Below are 26768 nucleotides of genomic sequence, written 5' to 3' on the forward strand. Positions count from 1 at the left end.
TAATTACTGGACATATGGGCTGCAATAAAAGAGCAGAGATAGAAATTGGGGAATGGGAGCAGAAAATCAAATGACTCTCACATTTCTGTATCGACTTTTCCACATTATGCGTGAAAAAATGTTTCTTTCTCAAAGAATCAAGGCTATTTCAGCGTCGCATTTGAATCTGTGTCAGTTGTGCTTTGCAACATTGCCACCGCCTCTGCGTGACGCTGTGGGACACACGACAACACGGGCCGACAGTAGAAGAAGAAATCAGTTTCACAACAAAACGTAACATCCGCTGACCGAAGCAGAAGGTAATTCATTTTCTCACAAAAACGTCTTTATCCTAAGCTAAACTCTCCACATGTCTGCACACCTCGTAATAATGTTCAATCACGCAGTCAAATGACACGATGCCCCGCGGTGCTAGTCGTGGAGCGGTACTGATAACGTCTCTTCTAGCTGTTAGCTAAATACCCAGCATGTTTGTTCAAGTAAAATACTGCAGTCTATTTAAAAAGACTTTTATTTTGAAAGAGTTGTCTAAATGTATTTACGTGACAAAGGCACTTTATTATGCTTTTGAATGTGTCATCTGATTGTGATTGGCAATGGGCCGTTGACTGTGACTGATGTGTCGGTTAGCTCATGCTCTTCCACCCCTATGAAACATCTGGCACCAGCTGCGCACAATAACCTTTATCTTCACTCAAGGAATCTATCTTATGACCCAACATGTCATAAGTAAACATCAGGGCACTCCCTGTGTGAAAGCAGTTTAATCACTTTACGCAAACAGTATATCAGTTTAAAAATAATAATAAGTAGGCTTGGAGTCCTAATGTTTTCTGTTGGAACATGTTTAATGAAGAGACGTTACAGTCAGTGTCCTGTCAGTACTTTAAAAAAAGTTGAACTTCATGTAAGCCTAAGTAAGGTAGCACAGCTGTGTTTGTTTGTTAAAATGTACTTCTCTTGTCTGTTTGTCTCAGTGGCAAGTCACCATGGAGCTCCAGAAATATCCCCCTGCCTGTGCGTAATGTCAGGAGGATATTGTTGTTCTGCATGATATTTATGTAAATAATGGAACAAACAATATGATGAGAGTCACGACTGTCCGTCACGACTGTTTGTCACCTGTCTCGACAGAAGCACATGACCACAGCAGCTCAAATAGTTCAGAATTGGTGGTGTTACTGTGCATAGATGCAACTCTCATTGCCTAGCTCCCTATACTACTTCAGAAGGTGAAGCTTGTATTTTTAGTAAGTAGTTAAGTTGGCTGCCTGCTTGGTTGTCACCCACTGCAGTTCCTTTTCTCTCACTCCCTAAGGTGTTCAGCTTCAGGACTTCGCATGAATGTGGCGCTTGATCGCAACATCCCTGTGCCAACGATGCCAACGTGTCAAAGCTCTGCCTTTAAACCTAAGGCCATGTGCAACACTGAGCTCAGCAGAGAACCAGCAGACCGTGGAGGCTCTCTATGATCTCTCTGTGGACATCCAGAAGGTCCGGAAACTTAAGGGCTGGGTCCTGCATCAGAGTCCAGCCTATGCTAAGGAGGTAGGTAACCTGCTGCAGGACATGGGAGCTTCAGGCTCCATCGTTGCCCGGATCCTAGCAGCCCACCCTGAGGCAGTCCTCTGTCACCCAGAGCAGATGCAGGCTCAGAGGGAGCTGTGGATGTCCGTGTGCCCGAACCAGAAAGAGCTGGTTGGTATAATTGAGAAATTTCCAGCCTCCTTCTTCACCTCCTCCAGCCACAATGACAACCAGCGGAACAACATCGCTTACTTCCAGAGATTAAACATCAACAAGCGAATCATCACCAAGCTCATGGCTAGCGCTCCCCAGAGCTTCAGCCGGCCAGTAGAGCAGAACGAGGTGATGGTGCGCACCCTCCAGCAGGCCTATCAGGAGCTTGGGGGGGGGGAGGCTAACATGAAGATCTGGTTTCAGAAGCTGCTGAGCCAGAACCCGTTTGTTCTCCTCAAGGCCCCCGAGGTGCTGAGGGAGAACCTGCTGTTCTTGAGAGACAAGGGCTTCAGCGCGGCAGAACTACTCCGCCTCCTATCCAAACTCAGGGGCTTTGTCACAGAGCTGAACCCGGACACCATGCGCTGCACCATGGCATACTCCCAGGACACCATGTGCTGCTCCGAGACAGAGCTGCGGGACATCATCCTCAACTGCCCGGCCCTGCTTTACTACCCTGAAGCTATACTGGCTGAGCGCTTTGAGGGCCTCCTTGGCGCTGGTATTAGCATGTCTCAAATCAGAGAGACTCCGACTGTTTTGGAGCTGACCCCGCAGATAGTTAATCATCGCATCCAGCTACTGCGGGCGCATCGTTATGACATAAAGACTGGTAGTCTGGAAGTCCTAAATGGCACTAAGAAGGACTTTGAGATGAGCTACGGAAAACTTCAGCTACGTAGAGAGAGACCACTTTTTAACCCTGTTGCTCCTTTAAAAACAGATGACTGACAGAGGCCGTATGGACTAATGCAAGTGAATTAAAGCTGGAACTGGATGTATACGGCGGGTCTTGTATTTATTTATATCTATATTCTGTCTATATAATATATCTATATTGTGTCAGATTGGAGTGTCTTAAGTATAACGGTGCACTCACTTCAAGCATTTAATTTATAATCAGACAAATGTTTTGCACTAGTTCATGATGCCATTTGAACTTGATAGAGAATCTTGACAGTGAGAGTGCAAACTGAACCGAACAAAGAAAGAGAATCTCAAAATGCTTTTAGTTGCTTTTTAATGGGTGGAAAGACAGTTTTTGACAGAAACTGGTACGAGGGATCACACTTAAGCAACGTTACAGTGAAGAGAATTTGTTTTGATTCTCTTTCTGGTGCCAAAATCTCCAACCTTGTGGAATGAAAAGTAGTCAAAATCCAATTATTACTTTTTGTGTCCAAGCCCTGGTTTTCCCCTAATTGGGTAGGGTGAATCTCAAGACCAAGTACAAAAATGTTTCAAAATACATCTTCCTGTTGAGGTTCAAAACAAAGTAAACTGAGTTCACACCCTAACGTGTTGGTCACACGTGAAAAGCAGCACACTTTTATTGTATTTAATGTTAACTGATGTTTAATGTTAACTGATACACTGTAAGAGACGAAGATGGTTATGTAACGACTTCTCAGAGTGTTATCAGGAATTGAGATAAATGTAATGGTATCTTAATGTGACACACTTTTTAGGGAAGATGTAGTCCCCTGCCAAATAAAGAATTTATTACAGCTTATGCACAAATTACCTCATCACAGTAACTTCACAGAAAACGCTGCGTGTGATGACAGATGTGCTGACTCGTCTATCAAATGCATTACTGAGAATAACCGAGGACAAACAAGGCTTTTCAAACCATTTTATTTACAGCCTGTGCAAGTGTCTCATTTTCACACAATGTTCTTGGCAAGCACGACTGTTCCCCTCAGGGAGGAAATCTAGCTGTGTCTCAGATTTTTATTGTTACTTTACAGACACACTTTATGTAGGCACTTTATTATAAGCCATTTCACTACCGAAATGTCATTATCATTTCAAATGAATTCAAATGCACCCACACAATTTGATAAAAAAAGGCAGGAAGTGATTGGAAGTGGTTTATTTAAAGCACTCTGCAATCTTTATTCAAAAAGCAGCTGTTTCAGTTCATTTATGCAAAATAGATTTTCCATTACGATTGGTTTTATTAATAAGGTTTTAATGTGGTCATATGTAGGTAAAAAGACTTCTTTTGTGTTAATGCCTACATTTATTGTAGTGTTAGCCACAAAATCAATATATAATCCTACTGAGCATTGTCTAAACCAAGAGAGAGCATTGTAAAATGTTCCCCGGCTCGTTCTGAATGTGTCTTAATGTTTCAAAGCCAGGAAAAGCCCTTGAAACATGCTTTTTTTTTGCCTTTTAATGGGACTGAGCTTCCCGGCTAATGAAGCCATGACTTTATGCCTCAAGGTTCCCTCGCTCTCGTAATGTGGACGATGGGGGTCACAACAAAGAGAGAGAGACGGGACTGTGTCCAGAGGGAGGGGGTGGAGGGGAGTGGGGGCTATACACGTTAACAACTTCCTCTTCCCATTTGCTGCCGTCTGCATCACTCAGTATGGCTCTGTAGTCATGGCAATAGCCACTGGGCAGATGATGCAAAAGTGAGTGCATCTGGTGATGAATTTGAGCTCAGCAGATGGATGCTTGAGTAGAGTTCATTTTCAAGCCGTTCACAACATGGTGCTCCTGCGGGGCTACAACAGTACCTCAGATACACTGCAGCTATCGTACTGAAGGTTACTAATTACTGACCTTCCTTTTTATTCATCATTTTGCAAGGTTATGGTCTTTCAACAGCGCTTAGTTGTAAATACAAGGAGTTAATCAGGATGAATCAAGGCGAGGCAGATGAGACAAGACCCCAGGTGTATAAATGCAAGTCACCTCTATCTCTTACCCGCTGTCCTCTTGTCCTCTTTCGAGTGCCGTGTTGTCCTGCACCGTGGTCTTCAATTACACAGACAAGCGAGAGAGGTTAAAAGAGGGGATATAAATTGTCCTTTTTCATTTCAAACATGACACTGGTTGATATTAGCCACACTTAACATTTTGCTTTTATGGGTCATATCTCACCAGAAACAGACGACATCTGCAATTAAAAGCTGTGATTTCCAGCATGGACGAGCACTGCTGCAGTAAATAGTCCTTATTTGAAGTCAGTGTGAGTTAAACTCAAGTCCTGGAATTATTATTTAGAAGAATGTTCATAAAAATCACCTTCTTTTGCAACTTAAATGGTCCATTATGGCTGAAAAGAAAAATACTATCATGTGTTCCCCGCAAAGGAAAATCTAAAATTACAAAACTTCATTCCTACCTACTTCAGCCTCAAAAGCACCCTGTAACCAGATATTGCTCTGGTGTTTCTTCCCTTATATTAGCATTTGCAGTCAGCTGAACTTTCCTCTACCAAACTACAACAGAAAGTTTGATTTCTGTCATTACTCGTCTGTCGTGAACAGACTCCTACCCGCACCCCCATGAGATAGCACAAATATGCTGTACATGCTGCCCGAGGAAAATAAATGTCACAATGATGGACGTTCAATGCACAAAAGGTAAATAACTTACTATATTGAACCTTGCACCAGAGATTCACAACTTTGAAACACCTGTCACTACAGGTAATTCTGCTTGTGGTGGGGTGCAGTCTACAAGCCATGACATTCCATCTTTTGAATCATTCATGACTGATTATATCATGCCATTGGCCGTTTAAAGCTTTGGTTGTCAGTGCTTGTCCTTGATGCTCAGAAAACGGCCCCCTTTTTGAAGTCTAGCGTACCAGGAATTGACAGGGTGTTTTCACAGAAGACGTCTTAATGTCACAGTAGGAAAAGCACAAGTGTCACCAATAAAATAAATGATTATGTTGGCTCCTTCAGTTTCTTTAATTTAATGTAAGTGCCACCTGTGCTTTTCCTGCTCTGACAAGTAAAACCATTTCCTGAGAAAAAAGGCCTCCTTCTTTCCTCACAACTAGGGTTGCAACAACTAATCGACGTATTTGCCAACGAATTTAATAATCGATTCGTTCATGACGTCATCGGGCCGTGGCGTAGCGACACCGTCAGCTTAACGGAGGAAAGTGATGTGAACAGTAAAGTTAGTACAACATCAGAGCTGCAGTAACACCTTCACAAACTAAAACCTCCAGAGTGTGGCAGCATTGCACTGTTCACACAGCCAGAAAGGTCGTGAACTGCAGCAAAGCTGAGCTCTCCCGGAAACACCGGAGCATCTGAAGAGGAGGCACGTAACGTTGTGTCTCTCTGGATGATGACGACTCGTCTCGTTAAGCTGCTTAGCGAGCTAGCTTCACGTTAAAGCCGTGTTACTTCACGTTATGAGCTGAAACGTTTTCTATACAGTTGGTCCATTTGATTGATTGTTACAGTAATGGAGCTGCGAGTAGCACATAATTACGATACACAAAGGCCGGCTCCACATTCAGTCAGATGTGCCCTGACTTTATAATCATAAACGATGCATCGCTCATGGCGACGTTCCCAGCTGGAGAACGTGTTGCTGCTGAGTGCACAAGATTAAACACCGGATAATTTGATACTTTATAAAGAAGAGAAAACAGTTCTCCTGTCTGTGCGTGAGGCGGTGGCTTATCTGCCCCAATCTCCCTTAAAAAATCAGGGAGTTTTGTGAGTTGTTGAGTTAGGGGAAAATATATAAATGTTGTGAAACGTCACTTAACTGCCGATCAGCTGCTTGTCAGGACGTGATTTCAGTGGAACTTTCTGTTGCTGCAGCAGAAACGTTCATTAAAAGATGCATTTTTGAAAGCAGTATTTATTTTATTGTCTTGACTGTTAATTAGCACGTGCCTAAAACAACCTCAGGTTTAATTTAAAGGCTAATAGCTAAATGAGAGGCATTGTGTCATTTTGCGATTCATAACCCGAATAGTCGATTATTCGTTTCAATAATCGATAGATTAATCGACTATCAAAATAGTCGTTAGTTGCAGCCCTAGTCACAACCATTTACAGGTCTGTGCATTTGTCATTGTATTGGACTTTTTACATTACAATGCTTCTTATATGTTTATGTTTGGGTGTATTGTTAGTGGATGTGTTTCTGTCTAGAGTGAGTTTAAACAACACATCCATCTTAATTGAAAATCCTGCAGAAGCAGCACTACAGCTCCACTGACCCCTGCTCAGAAAACTCAAGTTTCACTTGAAACATTGATGTGAATGTGTGTCTTCTGGGAGTTTCCCCTCTATCTATCCATAAACAGTCTATGTCTAATAGACTATTAAAATTAATCGTTAACTCTTGTGATTAAATGAATTGTCATAGGCTAATGTTATTTGTTTAACAGTTTTGTTTTATTGATCTGATCTTTAGTCAAATCAGTTTATGTGTAGAACACATCTAAAAAAAACACACGTTGACCACATGTCTGGTTTTTTCCCCCTTGTTTCACTTTTGCTGTTTACTGTCACTGTTTTACATCATTTTGATTTATTCTGTAGTAAAGGCACTTTGAACATTATTATTACATTACTATTACAAGACCATGAAACCATCATCCATCCATCGTCAACCGCTTATTCTGCGTACAGGGTCGTGGGGGGCTGGAGCCAATCCCAGCTGACACTGGGCGAAAAGCGTGGTACACCCTGGACAGGTTGCCAGCCCATTGCAGATGAAACCATCATAAGCCTCCATATATGTGAGACTGTTAACTCCCTGTGTGTGTGTGATCCAAATTAAACTATGAAACTAAACTAAATGAAGTATATTAAAATGCCTTTGATAGAAGCCGGTGGTGAAATCTGGGATAGGTTGATAATCAGCAGCATAAAGGTTAGCTTTCTGTCCCTTTTCTCGTTGATATGCCTCCATCTAGTGGCAAAAATGGTACAACCAGATGAATAAGGATCATTTTGTTCAAAGTGAAAAATCAAGTCACAAAATGTCTATTGTTTATCTATTTTCGGAAAAAAAAAAACTATATTCACAACAAAAAAACACAACACAGGCTCAATAAATAGGTGGCTTTCCATTTCTAACTTTTTACAGATGTAAAATTTCACCATATGTAAATAAGACGTCATTAAAACAAACCAGTAGGATAATTCACCCGTCACTGTATAAATTGACATCTGTCATGATTGCTTAGAAAAGACTGGATCTGCTGTGTTACCTGGAACACAGGCAGTCAGTGACGCAGTCCGCTGACTCACTCACTGACAAGCATATTTTCTGAGCAGCTGCGATATTACTGAGGATGAGGACGAGATGGGAACGCTAACAAGTAGGTAGGGTTGGCTGGGAGGATTTCTTTTATGCCAAAAAAATATCTTACCAAACAGTAGTGGTGGGTAATGGGTAATAATTCTAAGAGTAAATTGCACATAAAAACACGTGTAGACAAACTGGACCGCTGATAAAGTGCTCAGTGTTTCAAGTTCAAATCCTATTTACATTAGCTGGAATGCTCAATAACAGTGTTAGCAAGACTTTGGCTTTCCTTGAGTTTCTAAAGATACGCCTATGGCCTTAGGGGCGTAACTCTACAGTTACAGTCTAAATGTTGAAAGCTGACAAGGAAGTTTTCAAAGGAGGACAGAAAAACACACCACCATCCTCTGGCGGTCTACACCACATCGCCAGTCTCTCTTTTGAATACTTGGAATTTGTACTTGATGCCGTTCTCCTCCTGAATTCCGCTCGGCACACCAGGAAATCTTGTTTGGAAAGAAAGAGGAAAAAAGGTTTTGTGAGTTCATCAAAAGGACAGTCAAATATAAGAATTAAATGGATGAACCATTTAATAAAAACACTAGCTAGAGGGTAGAGCATAGTCATCTTCAGAACCATGACTTGGCACATTAATGAGCTTTTATTGTGGAAGAAAACATACAGACATTAAACGAGTAAAATACTCAGTCTTTTTCAATAATAGTAATTTATTGATAGAAAAACAGAGATACCAAAAACAAGATGGAATCTACCTTTTGTGAATTTACTATTCAAATTCAGTGCAACTGAGCTAACATTGCTCTTTCGAATAATCTCACAGCAACCAGCAATAGTGATGTCAGCAAATCCTTTTGAGCTGAACTATTTAAACCAATGATAACACAGTCTAACAGATAGTGCTGATGTCTGCTTTATAACAAAGGGCAAAAATCACTTTCTCATGGGGCGGCAGCAAAGCTTGACCTGATTATAAAACATTACATGTAAAAATCACTCTTTTGTAACCGTTCAATGCAGTTAACATCTGCAGGTTCCAGGCCAGGACGACCTGCTCTATAATGGTCTGAGGATAAGATAAACACGTACCTTTCTTGTACTTTAAATATTCCTCTGTCAAACTCAGGGAAGAAAACGTCGCAGTCAAAGTCTGCCATGATGTCTGTCAGATAAACCAGGTCACACCACAGGTGCTTCAATGCATCCTGATCAGAAACAAGAACCAATGGAGATTCTTGTCATGTTAACAGCATTACAGTTTTTCTCAATTGCTTACATGTGTTTTCTGAAAGCATGGCTCATTTTCTAAAAACTTTATAAATACAAATACAAAAACTCACACTAAAACATCTCTTGCGATTCAAAACAATGTTAAAATAAATTTTGTGTTCAAACATTTACACACAAACCATCAAATGAAAAGACTGATGTGCTCACTGGAAAACACTGATGAGCAGAAATCAATGCTATGTTAATCTTATCTTTTTCAGTGTATTGTACAGTGTCCTGTTGAAAACTACTCAAAATACACAATTACAAGAAAAGAGTGTTTTTTATTCTGAAATACTGTGTATACGTCTCGGCAAACACAGTTGGATTTGTTAAGCATTCTTCATACAGAACAAACAATAGAAAAAATATAAGCCTTCTGCAGTGTTCTCCCTGGCCAAGCAGTAGGAGAAGTAATTCCTGGCATGGCCAATCCAGCCCTGAAAAGCTGCTTCAGCTATATCATCACATGCATCTTCTATAGTTTGCAGAAGAGGTATACAGGATCAGGGTCGTGGTCATAGACCTTCTATCTCCTGGCAGTAAATATTGTAAATACTTTTGGAAAGTCTGGTCGACGGATTTTACTGTGAACCGGTACTCTGACCAGCCTCCCTTAACTGTCAGACCATGGGGGCCCAAATCTCAGAGATCATGGCTCTCCTTGGTCTTGGTCTCGCTCTTCCTCATCCTCCTTTTACTCTCAATCCACTCGGTCCTTGCTCTTTGTTGGCATCTACTGCTCCAAAACAGAAGAGCTCCCTGGTGGCCCTGAATTGCTAAATCTCTGATTGCCTGTTGAACAAATGTGCAATATGTGTTTGCCCATGTGTGGAGTCAGGGTGGATAGCGTAACATGCAAATTCAGCATTTTGAATGGCCATGTGAACACAAGAGATTTTATTCATGAAGACTGTGCCAAAAAAGTGGTTTAGAACTGCAGTCTGAGTGTAAAGCAGGGAATGTGCCTGTATTTTAGCAGAATTGGTTCAGGGGATTAGTACATTAATTATAGTCATTGTGTCTCAAGCACCAGTGTTGAGAAAAACTGTAACAGCCTGGCACAGGCGTTTCCACATGTGTTTCAGCACTATATTAACACAGAAGAATATTTACAGTTTCCTGTTTATCAACCTGGCTGGTGCAGGTTGAAAAGGTTAAATCCACACTGCTGGTTGGTGCTCTGTCATAAGCTTGTCTGCTGTTGAGATAGGTGTATATCTGTGCAGACCACAATGTCTCACAAAGGCTGTGCACACCAATATAAAAAAGTGTTTAATTATTCAGTCTGACTAGGCCTGCAGGAAGTTGGGTGGAGCTGGGAATCATAGGAGGCCACCAACTCTGTGTACTAATACAAACAATAAACATGTAGGTTATCTTTAAGGTACTAGAATGATGAAAGGAGAGTTAGGGCAATGTAAATGGGTGGGGGGGCTTCAGGTTTCAATGAGCTGCTTTGACTAGTTTACCTTGTAGACCTGCGTCCCCCCAACAATCCAGATGGTCTCAATCAGGTCAGAAAGGGGTGGCTGGGCAGCCAGCCGGATGGCACTCTCAAAGTCTTGACACAGGAAGTGGGCGTGATCTGGAACAGTTCTGTAAGAGGAGAAACCTTTCAAAAACATGTGTTGCTGTAGTCTTACCTAAAGAGAGGTTTTGTGTATATACCAAATACATATGTTAATTGAAATAAGATCAATTGGAGTAATTCAAAGGAAGTATATAGCATGTTGCCTGTGTCCCATAAACGTAACCAAAAATTCCACTAAAATGACATGGAAATTATTTTTTTTCCCTTTGATTTGGGGTTGCTGGAAAAACATTTAATAAATAATTCAAAAGCAATTTCCAGAGCAAAAGTCATTTGAGCCTTGAAATGACTTCAAGTCTGATACTTGACGTGCTATAAAACACATTGCACATTAGATTAATAGGTCAAATATGATACTGTATGCTAGCTAATTTTTTTCCTCAATAAGTAACCATAGTAATTTTTGTTAATTAAATCAATATAATTTCTTAAACCCAATTCAATCAACCTAATTTCATAGGTGGAGTGGGAAATTATTTTCTTTCTTGCACATGTATGTAGGGTATCCTTTGACAGAGAGAGAGAGAGAGAGAGAGAGAGAGAGAGAGAGCGCACTCACTTCAGTGTCGTACTCAGCACCACATGCAGAATATTGGCCAGTGGGAACATATTTTCTGGGTGGGAGTACCAGCACAGTTTTCCCCAGACCATCATGTTCATCTTTCCTGAAATAGACACAATCAACTATTTGGCAGAACACACCACATCTCAGCTGCTGAGATGTCTACTGCTCTCACATCTCTTATGGCAAAAAGCACAGGACTGAGTTTCAAAAACCATAAAGGTTTGGAGTTCCAAATAAATTTGTGCCCATAACAACGCGGGAAAACTGTCAAGTAGGGGTGGGTGATATGGATAAAGAATCTTCTATCATTGTATATATCATGATATTGATATATATTGAGATATAATACACTGGGAATGTCCCTTTATAGTTAATCCATGGAATTAAAGGGGTAGTAATGGATTGTAATCCAATTCACTTTTTGTTAAATTCAGCAAATATTTCCTCACAGTTCGTTAGATCTCTGTTTGTGTGCTCTCACAAAAAAAATCCAGTTTTCCTACCTCCTGGCTCTGTAGATTGTCTATGTATTTGTAGAGAGAGCAAGTTGTAAACACAGGTACATTCAAACATGCTGGACTCACTGCTGGACATAGGTGTCATTTACACTGGGGACGCTGGGGACATGTCCCCACCACTTTTTGAAATTGTTGATTTTGTCCCTATCACTTTTTGAAAGCATTTGTTTAAAATGTTCTGAAAATACCTTGCACCAAAAAATGTTAACCAACAAATGAAATGCTTTGAGAAAGGTTTATTTGCACAATCAGAAAACATGCAATGCAATTTAACTATAGAAGAAACAAATGCGCGTTGTCCAAAAAAAAGTAACTTCAGCTGAAAAAATTATATTATATAAATTATATAGTTATATTTATGAACTGTCACCTGCCAGCTGAATTTTTTGTTTCCCTTTATATAAATAAAGACATTTCCACCATAACTTGGAGCAGAAAATGTCTCCAGAATGCAGTAATTTAAGAGTATAATGCTCCAATTTTCTGGAAGAGGACCCCCAGACCCCTGCTCATATATTTCAGCATTTCCTATTTCTTCAAAATAGTGTTAAAAATATTCTAGTTTTGTTCTCGTGCATCGTCACGTCTCGAGATCCAAGTATATCGTCACACCCCTAATCTGAGCCCTTATGTCCCTACCACTTCTCAACACAAAGTGACACCCTTGCTGCTGTCCAAAAGGAGAGATGGCTGAACAGCCAAAAAGGAAAAGGCCTGAAGAGTACAAATTGTGAAACAAGTTATATGACAAGGCAAGGGCTGTGTGTTTGTCCGCTCTAATGTTATATGATAGTATTTGTAAAACGTTTGCTAAGGGATTTATGGCCAGGAAGACCTAAAAAGGGGTGTATTTGTTTGGCAGTTGAGTTCAAACATCAACAATCCCACTGCAGGATTGCTTACTATCCCTTTAAATACCTGAAACATGAAAAGTACAAACTGTGTAAACTGTATAGGAAAATCTGAGACTGTTGATACATTTCTATGGTCACACAGTAAATATCATTGTATCACCCAACTCTACCGTCAAGGTAACCAGGATTGCCTATGTCAGATTCCTTTATTCTATTCTATCAAACAATTTCCTGATTTAATAAGATTATGCACAGCTGTTGTAAATATTTTGCAAGGTATAGCTACATCATTTTGGTATCAAAATACAGATGTGGGTTTGGCTCAAGCATTTAAAGGTTTTGAATGATACCCAGCCCTACATGAGGTGGTTATAATACTTTATGATGCATTATATTGATATTGAGGAATACCTGGTCTCGACACCTTCGTGACAGTGTTCAGAAAGTACTGGAATTCAGATCTGCAAGAGTCACATTTTCAGTATTTAATGAACAGAAAAAACAGAAACAGACAGAAAACAGCCAGCTGTTACTGAGCACTTTCATTTATAAGAAGGCCTACTGCTGCTGAGAGAAGTTTCTGAATGGAGCAAAGTTATATAACACATCAAATCACTCCTCTTTATATTTTACTGTAGGCCTACGATACTACAAGCTACTGTCTAACGTTACTGCTCTTTGCTCTACTGTACTGTACCACTGCATACTCTCCCACTACAGTATTGTGCTGCTGCTTGCACTCTTGCAACTTAATATCTGGTCACTTCAGCATTTAGGTACTGCTAGTACCTGTTACATTTGCAACCTGCCACAACTTTTGATTAATCAATTACATAACCAACACCTAAGACAAGTTAGATTACTTTAATTTGGCATTTGTCAGTTAGACATTCCTCTTGCCACAGCTATTTCCCTCTGCGTCATGGTATCCTTATTGTAGGCTGTAGCCAAGTCATTTGTTTAGTCTGCTTTAGGATTTTTGTCCAATAAAAATATGCATTTATCACACATAGGCCTACCCTGACAGAATCAAGACCTCTTCACAAATGGTGTCACTCTTACGGTAAATGCCAGGGCAGTTTCCCATCTTTCCCGATCCCCATGTTATTGCAAACTGCTGCAATGAGGCGAATAGGTTTCTCCTGCACTTTGTCCCGACTCGTTTCCATCTCCAACAGACGGCCAAACAAACAAGCAGACAGGAAGGACAGGATCTCGATGTGCAGCAGTCACCGTGTCTGTAGCGCATGTGGGAGCAATTTATTTAGGTTTTCAGACTCAACTATCACCGCCCACCGTCGGGGGGCTGCTATTGGACACGTTGCAGTTTAGGCGCATCCTGAACTGGTTTTAAACTTCCCACTCTTTCCCCACCCCGAGGCTACCACCGCACAGCGTGACTGTCATCGGAAATAGACACATGTAGGCTTATTATCACTTTTATTAAACACTTTACAAAGTGTGAGAAAGACATCCTTGGCAAGTCGAGCCCTATAAAAGGACAATTCCCTTAAGCAGGCACCGAAAAAGTCAGATTTGAAGTTGGTAAATCTGCCGAGCACTCAGCGCCAGGACATGTCATGCCTTTTATGATACGTCGTTTGTAAGAACCGGTCAAGCAAGGCAATAGGCCTACTGCATATTGTCATTTTTCTCACTTTGCAAAAACAAGTGCAACATGAAAGTCTTACCTGAAGAGAGGATGGGACACACCCAATTCTTATCAATGTGCGTCGGTAACAGAAAGTGTATACCAAATTGATTTGTAGGTTATTGGTATAAAACATGTTGCCTAGTGTAGGCAAGTAGTAAAAACAATCCACTAAAATAGTTTGGAAATGACTTTATTCTTTGATTTGGGGTTGCTGGAAGAATAATAAAATAAGTAATTCCTGACAAATGACCTATTACTACATACAGACTGAAAGTGAAGCATTTTTTCTGCATCAATGTAAAGGATTACCAAAGTAAAAGTCATGAACTGGCTTCAAGTCTGATACTTCACATAGTCTAACAACACAGTTCTCCATAATGTCTGGCAATGACTGATATATTTGAGTTCAGGACAACTATGGCCCCATATAAAGTAAATTAAGCATTTTTACTGTACTGTGTCAGTGCAGAGAATTTCCAAAGTAAAGGTGTAACAGTTTTACCTTGAAATGATGATGAAAAGTTTGATACTAGAGGTGCTATTAAAAACACATTGCACATTAAATTAATATGTCAAGAATGATATTGTATGCAAGCAATTAAGTTTTCAATAAGTAACCATATCAATATTAGTTAATTAATCAATATCATTTATATAGCCCCAATCAGTCAATCATCATTCAATCAACATCATTTCATAAAGACAAGGCTCTGATATCTCTGTATTTCTATAATCATTCAGTAGTGTCTTTGCTGCTGAAACTACACCCCCAGACCAAGCCACCTCTGTAACAAAATATTTTAGGGTAAACTTCACAACAGATGTAGGTTTGGTGTAACTTGGGAGGGATCAGGTCATGTACCTGCACCACGCTCAGCTAGTGTAGTCTGCAGATAGGCCCTTGTCTTTGAATCTGTGAAAGCCTGCAACAAGGGGGTTCTCCTAATAAAACATGATAAGAGACAAAGTGTTAATCAGTAAAGACTGGGTAAGCTGTGTAGGAAATGCACATTGGTAATTAAATAAATTCATGAAAAATAAGGTAGGTAATTGACACGTATGACAGATTGAGGCCTTATTTTAAAATGTTAACAAAGGAACATTTTCAGACTATACTTGTAAATGGTGCATAGTTTCAGAAAAACTGGATTAAAGGTCAACACCTGTGGAAAATTAGGTCTTTAGCAACACACTATCTCACCTTGTTCGGCTCAAAGTTCACATGTACAGTGTCGATTAGAAGTACTATCACCACCTGGACTCATGTTTTATTGTTTGAATGGATGACATTAAGCTTTTTTGACACTGATTAACACAAAAAGTCAGAGGCAGACAACCGCAGACATTTGTGTGAAGTTCACTCATTTAAGACCTGTCCTTTTAAGATATGTCCTTTTCTCCAGTTTTATTGAAGCATAATTAAGTGAGTAAATCTGAGGCAAATACAATTTTTTTTGTGCACAATCGACTGATAAATGTAAGAGCCTTATAAGAAAATCAATGTTTAAATGTATCAAATTAACTAAAAAGCACAAGACATACTTCTGTCCATCTGATTGCACAATATTCACAAAATACTTGTACTGAACGTTTGTGTAAACTGGAAAGAGGGTTTTGGTGGCATTGTAGTGCAAAGGAAAAGAAACGTCAAGAGGATACAACAAGGTTTCTGCCTTTTATTGCCATTTCAGTACAGTTTTACAGAATTTGGTCATTATTAATACAAAAATAATAATTATTTACAATTACATGGGAGATAAAAGCACATGCATTAACAGTAGAACTTTTGAGTTTCTGTAAGACATTCTTTACAAAAAGGATTTGTGAAACCCCATGACCAAAAATACAAAAGTTGTAAAACAATAAATATTTACAAATATTTAGTTCTTGTAAGGCCTGCCTTATTGCCAAACCTGCAATATACTTTACTACTGTACAGCACACCTTTGTGTCCTGAATCTTTAAAAAAAAAAAAAAAAAAAAGTTCTCACATTATATAAATTCATGACAGCGTGACTTCATATTCTTAATGTGAAATATTTAGGGGCTTGTTTTTGAGAAAAGATACAACTGTGTTTTGTATCTTACTGTATGTCAGTGTGTTATCCAGGTCATCTTGTGTTGGCGTGTTAACAGTAGGTGAGGGTGTCAGCTGTACACACCCTCCGCAGTCTCCTGATGGTGTTATAGGTTCCCATCTCTCAGACGAGAATCTGATTTCAGATTTTGACATTTTCACATTAAGGTGAAGTCAGGTAAAAATTTAAGCTTCAAGCAAAATATTAAGTTCACCATCTGTGAAAACCGTTGCTTAGATAAACATCCAGCTGACTGAATATCTGGTGGAAAGACTGTGTTTTGCCTCCTGATTACACAATTTCACCCTGATGATGTCCTGACCTGACGGATGTGGGGTGAAAAAAGGGCATTAATTATAATGCTTAGTGGTTTCATCACTTGTGCAGTGACACACTGTATTGGAAGACAACAGGTGGCCTCACACATCACCCTGATCTAAAGAATTTATAGATCAACTTTTTGCCTTTTATAAACTGCTGGCACAGGGTTCTTTCTCTTCAATATTAGTATTCTCTCTCAATGTCTTCCTCTGTTCCTGAGATGTGCGACGTGTCTCATCTCGAGAACATGACAGCTGACTGTCCTGTCCGACTCCTGACAATCTAAACTGATTACAAATTTCAGTAATGGGGAGTCCTTTAGCCAAACAGACAATAGTATCACCTGGATCCAATAGCCACATTTTGTCTCCTAGCTGCAGTTGCTACAGTGCGATAGCTGAGGCCACCTCAGGAGTGGATGCAATCCAGAAGAAACAGACTGACCGAGGGACCCTTTGTATTCTGCATTTTGTAGACTATTTGTTTTGCCTCCAGAATTTAGAGGCGCTTTGGAGCGGAGCCTCTTCACGCCGCCGCTTCTGTGATGACTGTCCTCTTTCTGCTTTAAAACATGACAAAGAATGAGTCAAGAGGTTATTTCAGATTTATGTGGAATCAATTTACATTATTGTTTTGTGAACTGTAAATAAAAAACACTCGCATGAATAAATTCAACAGTGAAGTGAATATATCTAAGGAGCTATTACCACCTTTTGCAGTGTAGCAACTTGGCTCAGGGCCTTTTGTGGTTTTTCAAAATTTCTGACTAAACAGTAGTTTACTTATGCTCTGTAATAAAGAGCAATATTCAGTTACCCGTTCTCAAAGGTCCATAACAATCCTCCAGGCCAGAGACACTAATATTTAATATCACGCTGCCAACTGACCCAAGTCTCATGGGTATTTTAACCATGAGCATGATGTCTTTGAGTAAATAAAGGATTAGTATCGTCTGCATTGTACAATTAAAATTTTGTGCATGGAAATATGTGCAAGAGCGGTATTTTAACCAATGATGATGTTAACCATCCGACCTGCGTACCTGTTTGAGACATTCCTTCGTGTATGGAGTGGTTTTCAGAGGACCCTCCTGGACTTTGACTGGTCCATGTGTTGACATCTTTGAGATTACAGTCATTTCCACCATTGTTAGGATTGGCAGGTACTGTTGCAAGCATGCCTGCAAGGGGACCAAAGCATTTTAATTTACCAACTCAAACAACAAGTGCCTTAATAATCCTGGCACTGAAAGCATCAAAAGCAGCTGACTGGTCATAATTCTCAATGGTAATTATTGGAGGTCCAAATCATTGCAATTTTCTGCTCCGAAGTCAAAGAGCCGTCTGACACTAATTGTACACCCAGACCGCAGTACCTGAAAGCTAAAAATAATCAACCACAATGCCAACATCTAGCTCAGACAGCAGGTATTTGACAAGTTGACAGGATGTGTATGTATATTATTTGCATATTAACCATCTGAACCCTTTTAGGCTCTTTATTTCTGGGTTTATAAAAAGTATTTCCACATATGTCAGCCAGTTTTTTTGTTTGTTTGTGTAGTTGCTTATGTGGTTTAATGAAACAGCAGAGCTATTGCGGGGATCCTATCTGTAACTCACACACACACACAGTGTACTCTAATGAAACATCGTGTCCTGTGTATTAGTCAGTGCTCTGAAGCAAACAGCATGTATGCTTTTAGATTTACTGTCCACTGACATGGTGTGTGAGGTTTCAGGAATGCAGGAATGAGTGGAACCAGTCAGAACTTGACTATAAACAGAAAAGGGGCTTTTTCTTTTAAATCTGTATAAATACATGTATCATTCCAGATATTTAAAAATACATTACAAAAGATGGCATGAATGTGTGAGTTTGATGTAATCAGTATCTGGGTCATGTCCCTACCCAGTCCTCTGTAGCAGGAAAGCTGCTGGTAAATTTGCTTCATCCTCTCTATGTTGACGCGGCTGGCCTCAGCATGGTTCACCATGGGTTTGGGGTAGTGGACTCCAATGATACATTTGGCTGCCTTCTGCACTTCCTCTGGGGCATTCCAAGGATCATAGATGTATTTTGCTGGAAAGCCCCTCAATATGGGCAAATAACGCCTGGGAGTAGAGAAAGAAACGAATGAAGACAGATGTGGAAGATAGAAAATGGCTAAAATATGATATAAAGTAAAGCAGACTAATGTAGCTCATTACAAAAATATGTGACAGTCGTATCTGTGATGTTACAGATGTGCTGTATCAGATAAGCTACAGTATATAGTTATGGTGTGTGGCAAAATTTCCCACAACCCTCTGACTGACTTAAATTCGGTATATGAGACAAGGACCCTCAAGAAGACACAGTCAGTCCTGGCTGACCCAAGTCACCCCCTGAACAGCTGCTTCATTTTGTTGCCGTCTGGCCGCAGATTCAGTCTGCCTAAATGCAGGACAAACAGACACAAAAACTCTTTCGTCCCTGCTGCTATAGGCTTTTTTAATAAGTCACTGAGAGTTGTGGACTTCTGTGTAGTATGTATTCATTTTTTGTTTCTTACTGATGTATGGCTGTTGTTTTGTATAAAATGTATTATTTATGTCACATGCTGCTGCACAACGCATTGCCCCCCAGGGATAATAAAGACTCCTTGAACTTGAAGCTAGTATTCACCATTTATACTTTTTTATTGAGTGTGAAAGCTCACTCTTTTTTCCCCCCATTTATACTGACACTGTAAATTAGGTCACACAATTTTAATCGCTGTTTACCAGGTACTACACGTTTGTTTCACAATAAGGAGCCTCTCTGTGGTGTAGTGCATCACCAATAATGCAAAAATGAAATGAGTTTCTAAACAATTGTTTGATACTTTTCTAATCCTGATGCAACCATGACAAATCATGTGAGGCTGCAAAAGAGCACAAGCTTACCATGAGATTTTATTTGCTCATTTGAAATTACTGCAGGGGGCACAGATACCAACAACAATGTCTGCTTATGAAAGGTCTGCGTTTTTATAATCATGTGATGCAAATGAAAGTACTGACTGACCGTATGTAGTCACCGTTGGGGTCAGTGCGTCGTCCAAATCCCACGGGGCAGTAGCTGTGGAAAAACTGCTGGAAAAACGAGCTGCAAGAAAGCCACATCCAGCTGCCAGCATTTACACTCCAGTCCGCATCTATCAGCAACTCGTCAAATGCCTGTACAAGACACAGACAGTGGGCAGTTGAGACGATGCATGCTAGTAGTAACTTTAAACTGTGGTGATTTATGACAAGTGTGAACACCTTGTGTACTTGATCCCTTTTCTCTCTTCTTACCTTCATGCCTTCCTCCCAGCTGATCCAGAGGTTTCCCCTGGTGAGGAAGCAGGCCACAGCGTGCCTCGCCAAGTGATGGATCCACCCCTCCTGCCTCAGCTGGGTCATAATGGCGTCTATCCAGGGAAAGCCTGTCCGTCCCTCTGCCCACTTGGCCAGCGCCTCTGGGTTTTTGTCCCAGGGGATCTGGACACACACAGGGTTTCCCTCCATCTTGTCAAAGCAGGGGTTGTTGGTGGCAGTCGCGTAGAAGAACTCCCTCCACAACAGCTGGCCATACAAGGAAAGTGGTGGGGTGCCGTTCTTCTTGACCTGATAAGACAGAGCGCAAAAAAAAGGCAACAGAAATGTATCATCTGCAGGATAGACTGGTTTGACTCCTTAACCATCATATGAAAAGAAAATGGCCACAAGAAAGATGGTAGGTTGTAAATGTTGGGACCGCACGTGTTGCAAATTAGTTTGGTACCTTTTATGAGACTAAATTAATGGGTTATCACTTTTCTCTTCTTTAAGAGTGGTGCCCTAAAATGAATTTAACACAAGTTAAATTATATTATCACTAATAGTCACAATAATATTATTATTCTATTATATATTATAAATATTGATGCCATTTAACCTATAATAACCAGTATAGCCATTTAAACGCCTATGTGACAGTGTATTGACTACGATTATGTGACTCATATTAACATAAAACTTAGTGCAGGGTAAAAACAAAACATGATAAAACGTAAAATGGCGAATTCAGAACGGGCTCATTTCCAAATATAAATTGTTCATATTGTTTTGTGTCTTGTCTGTGGTCATTCGTACCTTCCTGTACAGGTCAGTAAGTTTGAAGTAGAAGAGCCGACAGGAGAGACAACCAAAGCGCAGGTAGGGGCTGAGGCCTGTGGGACTGGCCAGCAGGGAGTTGGCGTTCATACGTGGACGCTCAAAGTTTGCCACCCATGCCTGTAAAAAGATGGATAGTTAGCATTTAACTAAAACAATACCACTATGGTTGCTGAGAGCAAATATGCACCTGAATACATGACAGACACCAAATGAGCTATGACATGTTTGAGTATCAGGCCTCAAACTATGAGGCTCAAAAAAGAAAGATGCTGTTGATGGTGATACAGCACACACCCGGTGGAGTTCATCACTTGAAGCGAGACGTCTCAGTGTGTTTTGGCCTAAATGTTAGATTCAATTCTAGCCATCTTTAATGTGTTGAGGTTTATTGGTTCTGTTGTTCTAAAGAGAAACTATACCAGTCCTCTAAAATGTTTTCTGGTGCCACATCATTGTTCATTTTGTAGTGGCTATATGGAAAACAGTGGTACTCTGCTGCTGTGTGTATTTAAAAACACCTGGGTGTAGATTTTTGAACAAAAAATATTCACAGTAATAATGAAAGATATATATTTTTTATTATTATTATTTATTTATTTTTTAATGGAAAAAGGTGTAAAGCCCAGATGCTGGATAGTAATGATTCAGGCTTTTTTAATAACCTGCCATCAGCAGTATGCATGTGACCATCAGGAAGCAGAGAACAAGTTTAAAGAGGAATACTGCATGTTATTAAATGTTTTTAGTTTGACTAGAAATACAGAATATCCTAAATAAAGTCAAATTCCGTCAAACTCTTCTATCACGCATTTATCCAACTAATTTTGCCAATTCAATCTGTGTGCACATTTCACTGCAAAGGAACTGGAGGGAGAAAAAGACCAGGCTTTCAAATGAACTTGTGTGCAAGATGTGTGTCAGGTTAGTCTTTATCTTTATGTTATGGTATGAGGTAGGTGAGTGGTCAATCAACTAAAGCTACAGTAATTCATAACTACACTCGTTTCTTATTTTGTGTAATACTGTGCAGTAAAGTCATCTTTTTACCTTCCTCTCCAGATGCCGCTCAAGCCTCATGAGGGCTTCCGTTTCTCCACCTGGCCATACTGCTGTGGTCAGGCCCTCTGTCTCAAAACCTGAAGGCAAATGAAGATTAAAAAATGTTTCCAAGTCTGTGACTTTGACACTGAGAAATAAGCCGGATATAATGTGTGTGTATACACCAGGACCAGTGTATTCATGCACACAACATACAGCCACTTAGAAAGAAATAAAGAAAAAACAAACACACAAACAAACAAAAAAAAACATACCAAGCTCTTCCAGAGAGGGCACCCCAAACTTGTCATCATGGTCGTCACTGGTGGGTGTGGCACATTTCTTGACAACCTCAGGTGTGATCGTCTCGGCAGGGAGCTCCACAGCATCCATACGGTTGATGAGGGCCTGAAAGCGCTTGTACGTAAGAGGAGGCTGACCATCATTGAGCTCTATGATCCTGTTGGAAAGAAAAATGTAAAAAGGGAATCAACACACTTCACAAACACAATATGTGACAATACACATAGTTTCAAACAGGTTCATTACTATGCAACATTTATTTCAACTAATTCTTTATAGTCACTCACTTAGCCAGATCGTAGAGGGTGTGTGAAATCCGCACCATGACCTCTACTCCAGCCTCGCTGGCTAGTTTTTGGATGGCAGCATCACGTTCCTTACCAAACGGCTCAGAGTCATATTCATAAGATAGACGGGAGATCTGCCATTCCTGAGGAACAAAGTAATTAATTGTATAAAGGGATGACCACAATGTGCGTTTGGTCATTCTAATCTCCTGTTCAAATATCATCACAACAAACTGATTCTGAGCGATTAACCTCAAACTTGAGTTCAGGACAGAATGTGAGGGTGCTTGATATGCAGCCGGCGTCTGTGTTTTATATGACTGATATATTGATATCCGAGATTTTTCTATGTAATGGATTCCGAGGGCCATTGCACAAGTCCACTGAACTATCAAAATCTTACATTGTTTTCCTGTTTAATGAGCAACAACATTATGTTAAAATTATTAAGTTCTTACAGTGTTAGTTTGCTTCTGAACAAACCGAATTATAAGATGGCATCTTCTACTTTATTCCATCTCTTATACCTTAAAAAGACGAGGGAAGACATCTGTAGGCTGGCCTCTGATGACAAACAGGCGGGAGTTGAGTTTGCGCAGGCTGGCGTCCAAGTCCTCTAAACAATGCAACAAAAACCTGGAATCAAACAGGCAGAATGATCAATTAAGTCATTATACAGCTGAGACCGGGGTTTCCCAAAATGCAATCATGAGATCACTAAGCATCAGGCATAGCTGATTTGATGATCTGAAAGCATTCCTGGGGGTGAGTAACATTTCAATGGAAAAGCAATGACTGTGTGGACGCTCCTAGATTAGGCTGGTTAGAGATTCAGTTGTTGCTTTATTAAAAGTCAGCACCTCAGACTGCTGCTTAGCATGTGTGGAACTTAAAATTCATTCAACCTAAATACAGATAACTACAACAAGACTATAGGTTTATGGACACGTTACAGACCTTTAAAAGAAAAAGGAATCAGCCAGGGAAACTGCAATCGATGCATCTCTTGAATAAAACACTAACTAATTTAACTTCAGTTAAAAAAGCAGAGAGACGAGTATTTTGTGAATATCCACAACAGCACCAACATGAGAAAGACAAACGATCTGATGCAGTCAAAATTAAAAGTATAATCATCATTTCATTATCATGTGACAAAGAGATGAAAGGAGTGCATGAAATGGAAGATCCAAGTGTTTTAATGTGAACAGACAGCCCTCTTCTGGTGAAGTCTTTTTAGACACTCAGTTCACTATATGCTGCAAAATGTTACCAAGAACCGTAGCAGACTATACTTAAACACAACAGGGACATTTATTACAGGGAGAGGCAGAAAACAAGTGCTTTCATGTATAAGATATATGCTTCAGCATTTAAAATCAAACCTTTTCTCTGTAATACAACCAGCACAATGACAACAAACCTGAACTTGCTCAAAACAGACAGATTCAAACAGAGCGCCTCATACAATTTACACATATTTGGTTAGTATGTATGAAGTATGAATTGTCACACTCCATGCCACTGGATTACCTTTATTGCTCTTTTTATTTGCCCCATTACCGCTTTCTTTTCTTTTTTAGTAACAGATAAGTCATAGATGTATGTCTATGTAAGCTATAACAACACACTGACCCAGTTTCTCCGCTCTCCATTCAAGCCTGAGCACAGAGTTTACTACAGCCCGCTGAATTCAAAGACGATAAAGAACTGTACAATGGTACAATATGTGTAGACACCTATTTTAAAGCAGGATTTGTCAGCCTGATCAAGATATGACGTACCATTTGAACATTAGCAGAGGACATGCTCAGGGAAAATGTCAGACTATTTGTAAAATTGGTTCTCAGTGAATAGCATGTATTTAACATGTATCATTCAGGAGTAGCTCCCTGCCTGCATCCATTTCCTGAATCTACTGAGCGGCTAACTGATACAATCATGGAAAAGGTTGAAAGAGACATTCAGAGAGAGACAAATGAAGATGCTATGCTTATCACGCTCTGTGGATTTTCAATCAACACAGAGTAAATGCTGGAAAGACTATAAAGAAAACAGATGCTCCCAGTCAACAGTTTTACATCCTGTATTTTTAAGTTACCAAGTAAGTCAAAACAAAACAAAAAAGAATACAGATAATGGGGTTTTTTTGCGATTACATACAACTATTGGTCTGGGTCGTTATCACTAATGATTACACTACAATTGCAGATAACATGCAACATATGAATTTGCTGTTTTTTCTTCTGATACATGTTCCACACCACAGCTGAGCAGAAAACAAGCCTGTTGTGTCTGCTATACATGCAAAGAGCTTTGACACGGAACAGAAAGCTAACAAATATCTTGAAAGTTAAAGGCCATTTAAATCGACAGTGATTCTTATGACACACTGGACAGTCAAAGGTCTGCTGATATTGAACAGTGACCAAATTGACACATAGGCACTGACCCTTAACAAAAGTCTGAAGGCACATTAGAATATCCTATTTTAAAGCAGGATTTGTCAGCCTAATCGAAATCACGCAGACTACAAATGACTTAATTCTGGTTGCCTATGGACCGGTTTGTGAAAATACTGTATTTCATTCAGTAAACTATATGCCAGGTTAGTTAACATTTGGCAACCTGTATGAAATTATCACTTTGCACTTCTTTTCTTTATCATTTTGCAGTCTGTGAAAACTTGCTGAAATCCTTCTGCATCTAAAGCACAAAAGTGGAGCTTCTGTTAGTCAGCACGCTTTTGCATGTTTTTGTTTTGCAACTCAGCCCCCCTGAGTGACGATGGCAACTTTCACATAATTACATCCTGTGTATACACTTTGCCTCAAATACAGACTAGATCCAAAGTAATTTACTATCCACTATAGAGCAGCATTTAGTGTTAGCAATGGTGCTTTATGGGTGACAGTGAAAGGAGTTTAGAAGCAACCACAGAGTATGTTGTCTGATAAAGGTGCCTATTTAGATCAAGTGTTATTAGATGTAGGTCAGTTCCTTTAACATTAACAATCACAAACATCTTTCAAATCAGTTGTATGCTTTAATTTCTAATTTGACAGCAAGTTATCTGAAACAAATGTTCAAATAGACAGTTGAGGATTTAACCAAAAAATGCTAAAATATGGCACATTTGGAAGTGGTTAAGTTAGTGGAGAATCACTGGGTGGATAATTAGTCGTAGCAGAGCCTAATTAGGGTTCACTAGATTTGGGGTTGAGGTCCAGTGATGATACATAATCAGTTAAACCCTCCATTCACATCCTTACCTCCACCTGTTGATGCCCACATTGGAGGACCCTGCGAACCACGGGTCCAGGATGTAAATGCAGCGCAGGGTGTCGGCTCCCCGGATAGAGTCCCTTAGAGAAGGGTTGTCGTGGAGCCTCAGTCCCTTCCTGAACCAGTGAATGGTGTTGACCCCCATGACACCTGCCTTCTTTATGTATCCCTGATGGGGGTCGAAAGACGAGAGGGGGTTCCCAAAATCAACAAAAACAAAAAACGCCCTCTTGTGTTGATTTGATAGCAAAGTAATTAAGTGTCCAGTCCCATCCGACGTATAAGGACGTGGACTCGTACCGTAGCGTTAAAGATTTGTCTAATCTTAACCTTGCTCCATGAATATATCTACAGGGTTGAATCTACCGACCAGCGGTGGCTGCATGTGTGGACAGCAGGTAACCACAACAGACGCAAGAAACCCGGCCCAACTCACGTCTCGATAGGTAGCAACGATGAAGTGAGCACCTTTGAGGGGGATAAGTCCCGAAGAAGTCCGTTTTCAGCCAGCAGCAACGTTTAAATTGTTTTGTTATCGTGAGCTATCACACGAGGCGTGGCTGAAGCCCATGTATCTGTTAAAGTTAACGCAAACTACTCAGCTAAGGCTCACATAAAGTACAACCGCGCAAATATTTCCGGGTTGTATCCTCATGTAACGTTAGTCTGCACCAAGAAAACGCACTCTAGACCTCACCAACACGTTAAACTTTGCGTATAAACTGTAATGCCTAGTAAACTCGACCAGTCAAGACGTCCTCTCCGTATACACATCACCGCCCACAGGAGTACGCAGGAAGGATTAGATCGCTCTGATTGGCCAGAGTAAACCGTTATACAACCTCTCCACGGTCACGTTTACATAATGTGCTTTCTTACGCGTGCTTCAACGTTGCCTATGGTTGCTTAAAATTATTCAAACGGCGATATTCCGTCATACTCTCTTAACGTGTTGTATAAGGTTTCACTTTGGGAGAGCAGAAGTTAAAAAAAACAAAAAAACAACAACCCTTAAAAGAGTGTTATGAAAGCGTTATGTGTACACCCACAA

At 40.1% G+C, this 26768-nt stretch overlaps 3 protein-coding genes across 6 annotated transcripts; 1 reads left to right on the plus strand and 2 right to left on the minus strand.

Annotated features, from left to right (window-relative positions):
* Positions 1–235: 235 nt before the first annotated feature.
* On the plus strand, positions 236–2524 carry mterf2 (mitochondrial transcription termination factor 2). Of its 2 annotated transcripts, none has more exons than XM_038705451.1 (2): positions 236–299; positions 1319–2524. In XM_038705451.1, the coding sequence occupies exon 2, from the start codon at positions 1345–1347 to the stop codon at positions 2470–2472; it is 1128 nt and encodes a 375-aa protein (XP_038561379.1). In that variant the 5' UTR covers positions 236–299; positions 1319–1344; the 3' UTR covers positions 2473–2524. The 2 variants fall into 2 exon arrangements, with proteins under 2 accessions (XP_038561379.1, XP_038561378.1); XM_038705450.1 differs by lacking the exon at positions 236–299 and adding an exon at positions 336–1232.
* A 4460-nt stretch (positions 2525–6984) lies between these two features.
* On the minus strand, positions 6985–13840 carry zgc:153031 (uncharacterized protein LOC557552 homolog). Its single transcript, XM_038705452.1, has 6 exons — positions 13651–13840; positions 13000–13049; positions 11211–11316; positions 10530–10656; positions 8878–8993; positions 6985–8276 (listed from the first exon to the last, which is right to left on the minus strand). Exons 1-6 carry the CDS (start codon positions 13755–13757, stop codon positions 8186–8188), a joined length of 597 nt encoding a protein of 198 aa, XP_038561380.1. The 5' UTR covers positions 13758–13840; the 3' UTR covers positions 6985–8185.
* Positions 13841–15898: 2058 nt separating this feature from the next.
* cry1b (cryptochrome circadian regulator 1b) lies at positions 15899–26506 on the minus strand. Of its 3 annotated transcripts, XM_038705448.1 has the most exons (12): positions 26154–26506; positions 25705–25886; positions 22960–23068; positions 22433–22575; positions 22118–22302; positions 21852–21940; positions 20781–20921; positions 19962–20273; positions 19690–19841; positions 18553–18755; positions 17684–17821; positions 15899–17203 (listed from the first exon to the last, which is right to left on the minus strand). In XM_038705448.1, exons 2-12 carry the CDS (start codon positions 25860–25862, stop codon positions 17118–17120), a joined length of 1716 nt encoding a protein of 571 aa, XP_038561376.1. In that variant the 5' UTR covers positions 25863–25886; positions 26154–26506; the 3' UTR covers positions 15899–17117. The 3 variants fall into 3 exon arrangements, with proteins under 3 accessions (XP_038561376.1, XP_038561377.1, XP_038561375.1); XM_038705449.1 differs by having other exon boundaries at positions 15899–17200; positions 25705–26506; XM_038705447.1 differs by having other exon boundaries at positions 25705–26506.
* Positions 26507–26768: the final 262 nt, after the last annotated feature.

Source organism: Micropterus salmoides, unplaced genomic scaffold, assembly GCF_014851395.1.
Source record: "Micropterus salmoides isolate LMB-PRFRI ecotype aquatic unplaced genomic scaffold, ASM1485139v1 Ms_hic_scaffold_8, whole genome shotgun sequence".
NCBI lineage: Eukaryota > Metazoa > Chordata > Actinopteri > Centrarchiformes > Centrarchidae > Micropterus > Micropterus salmoides.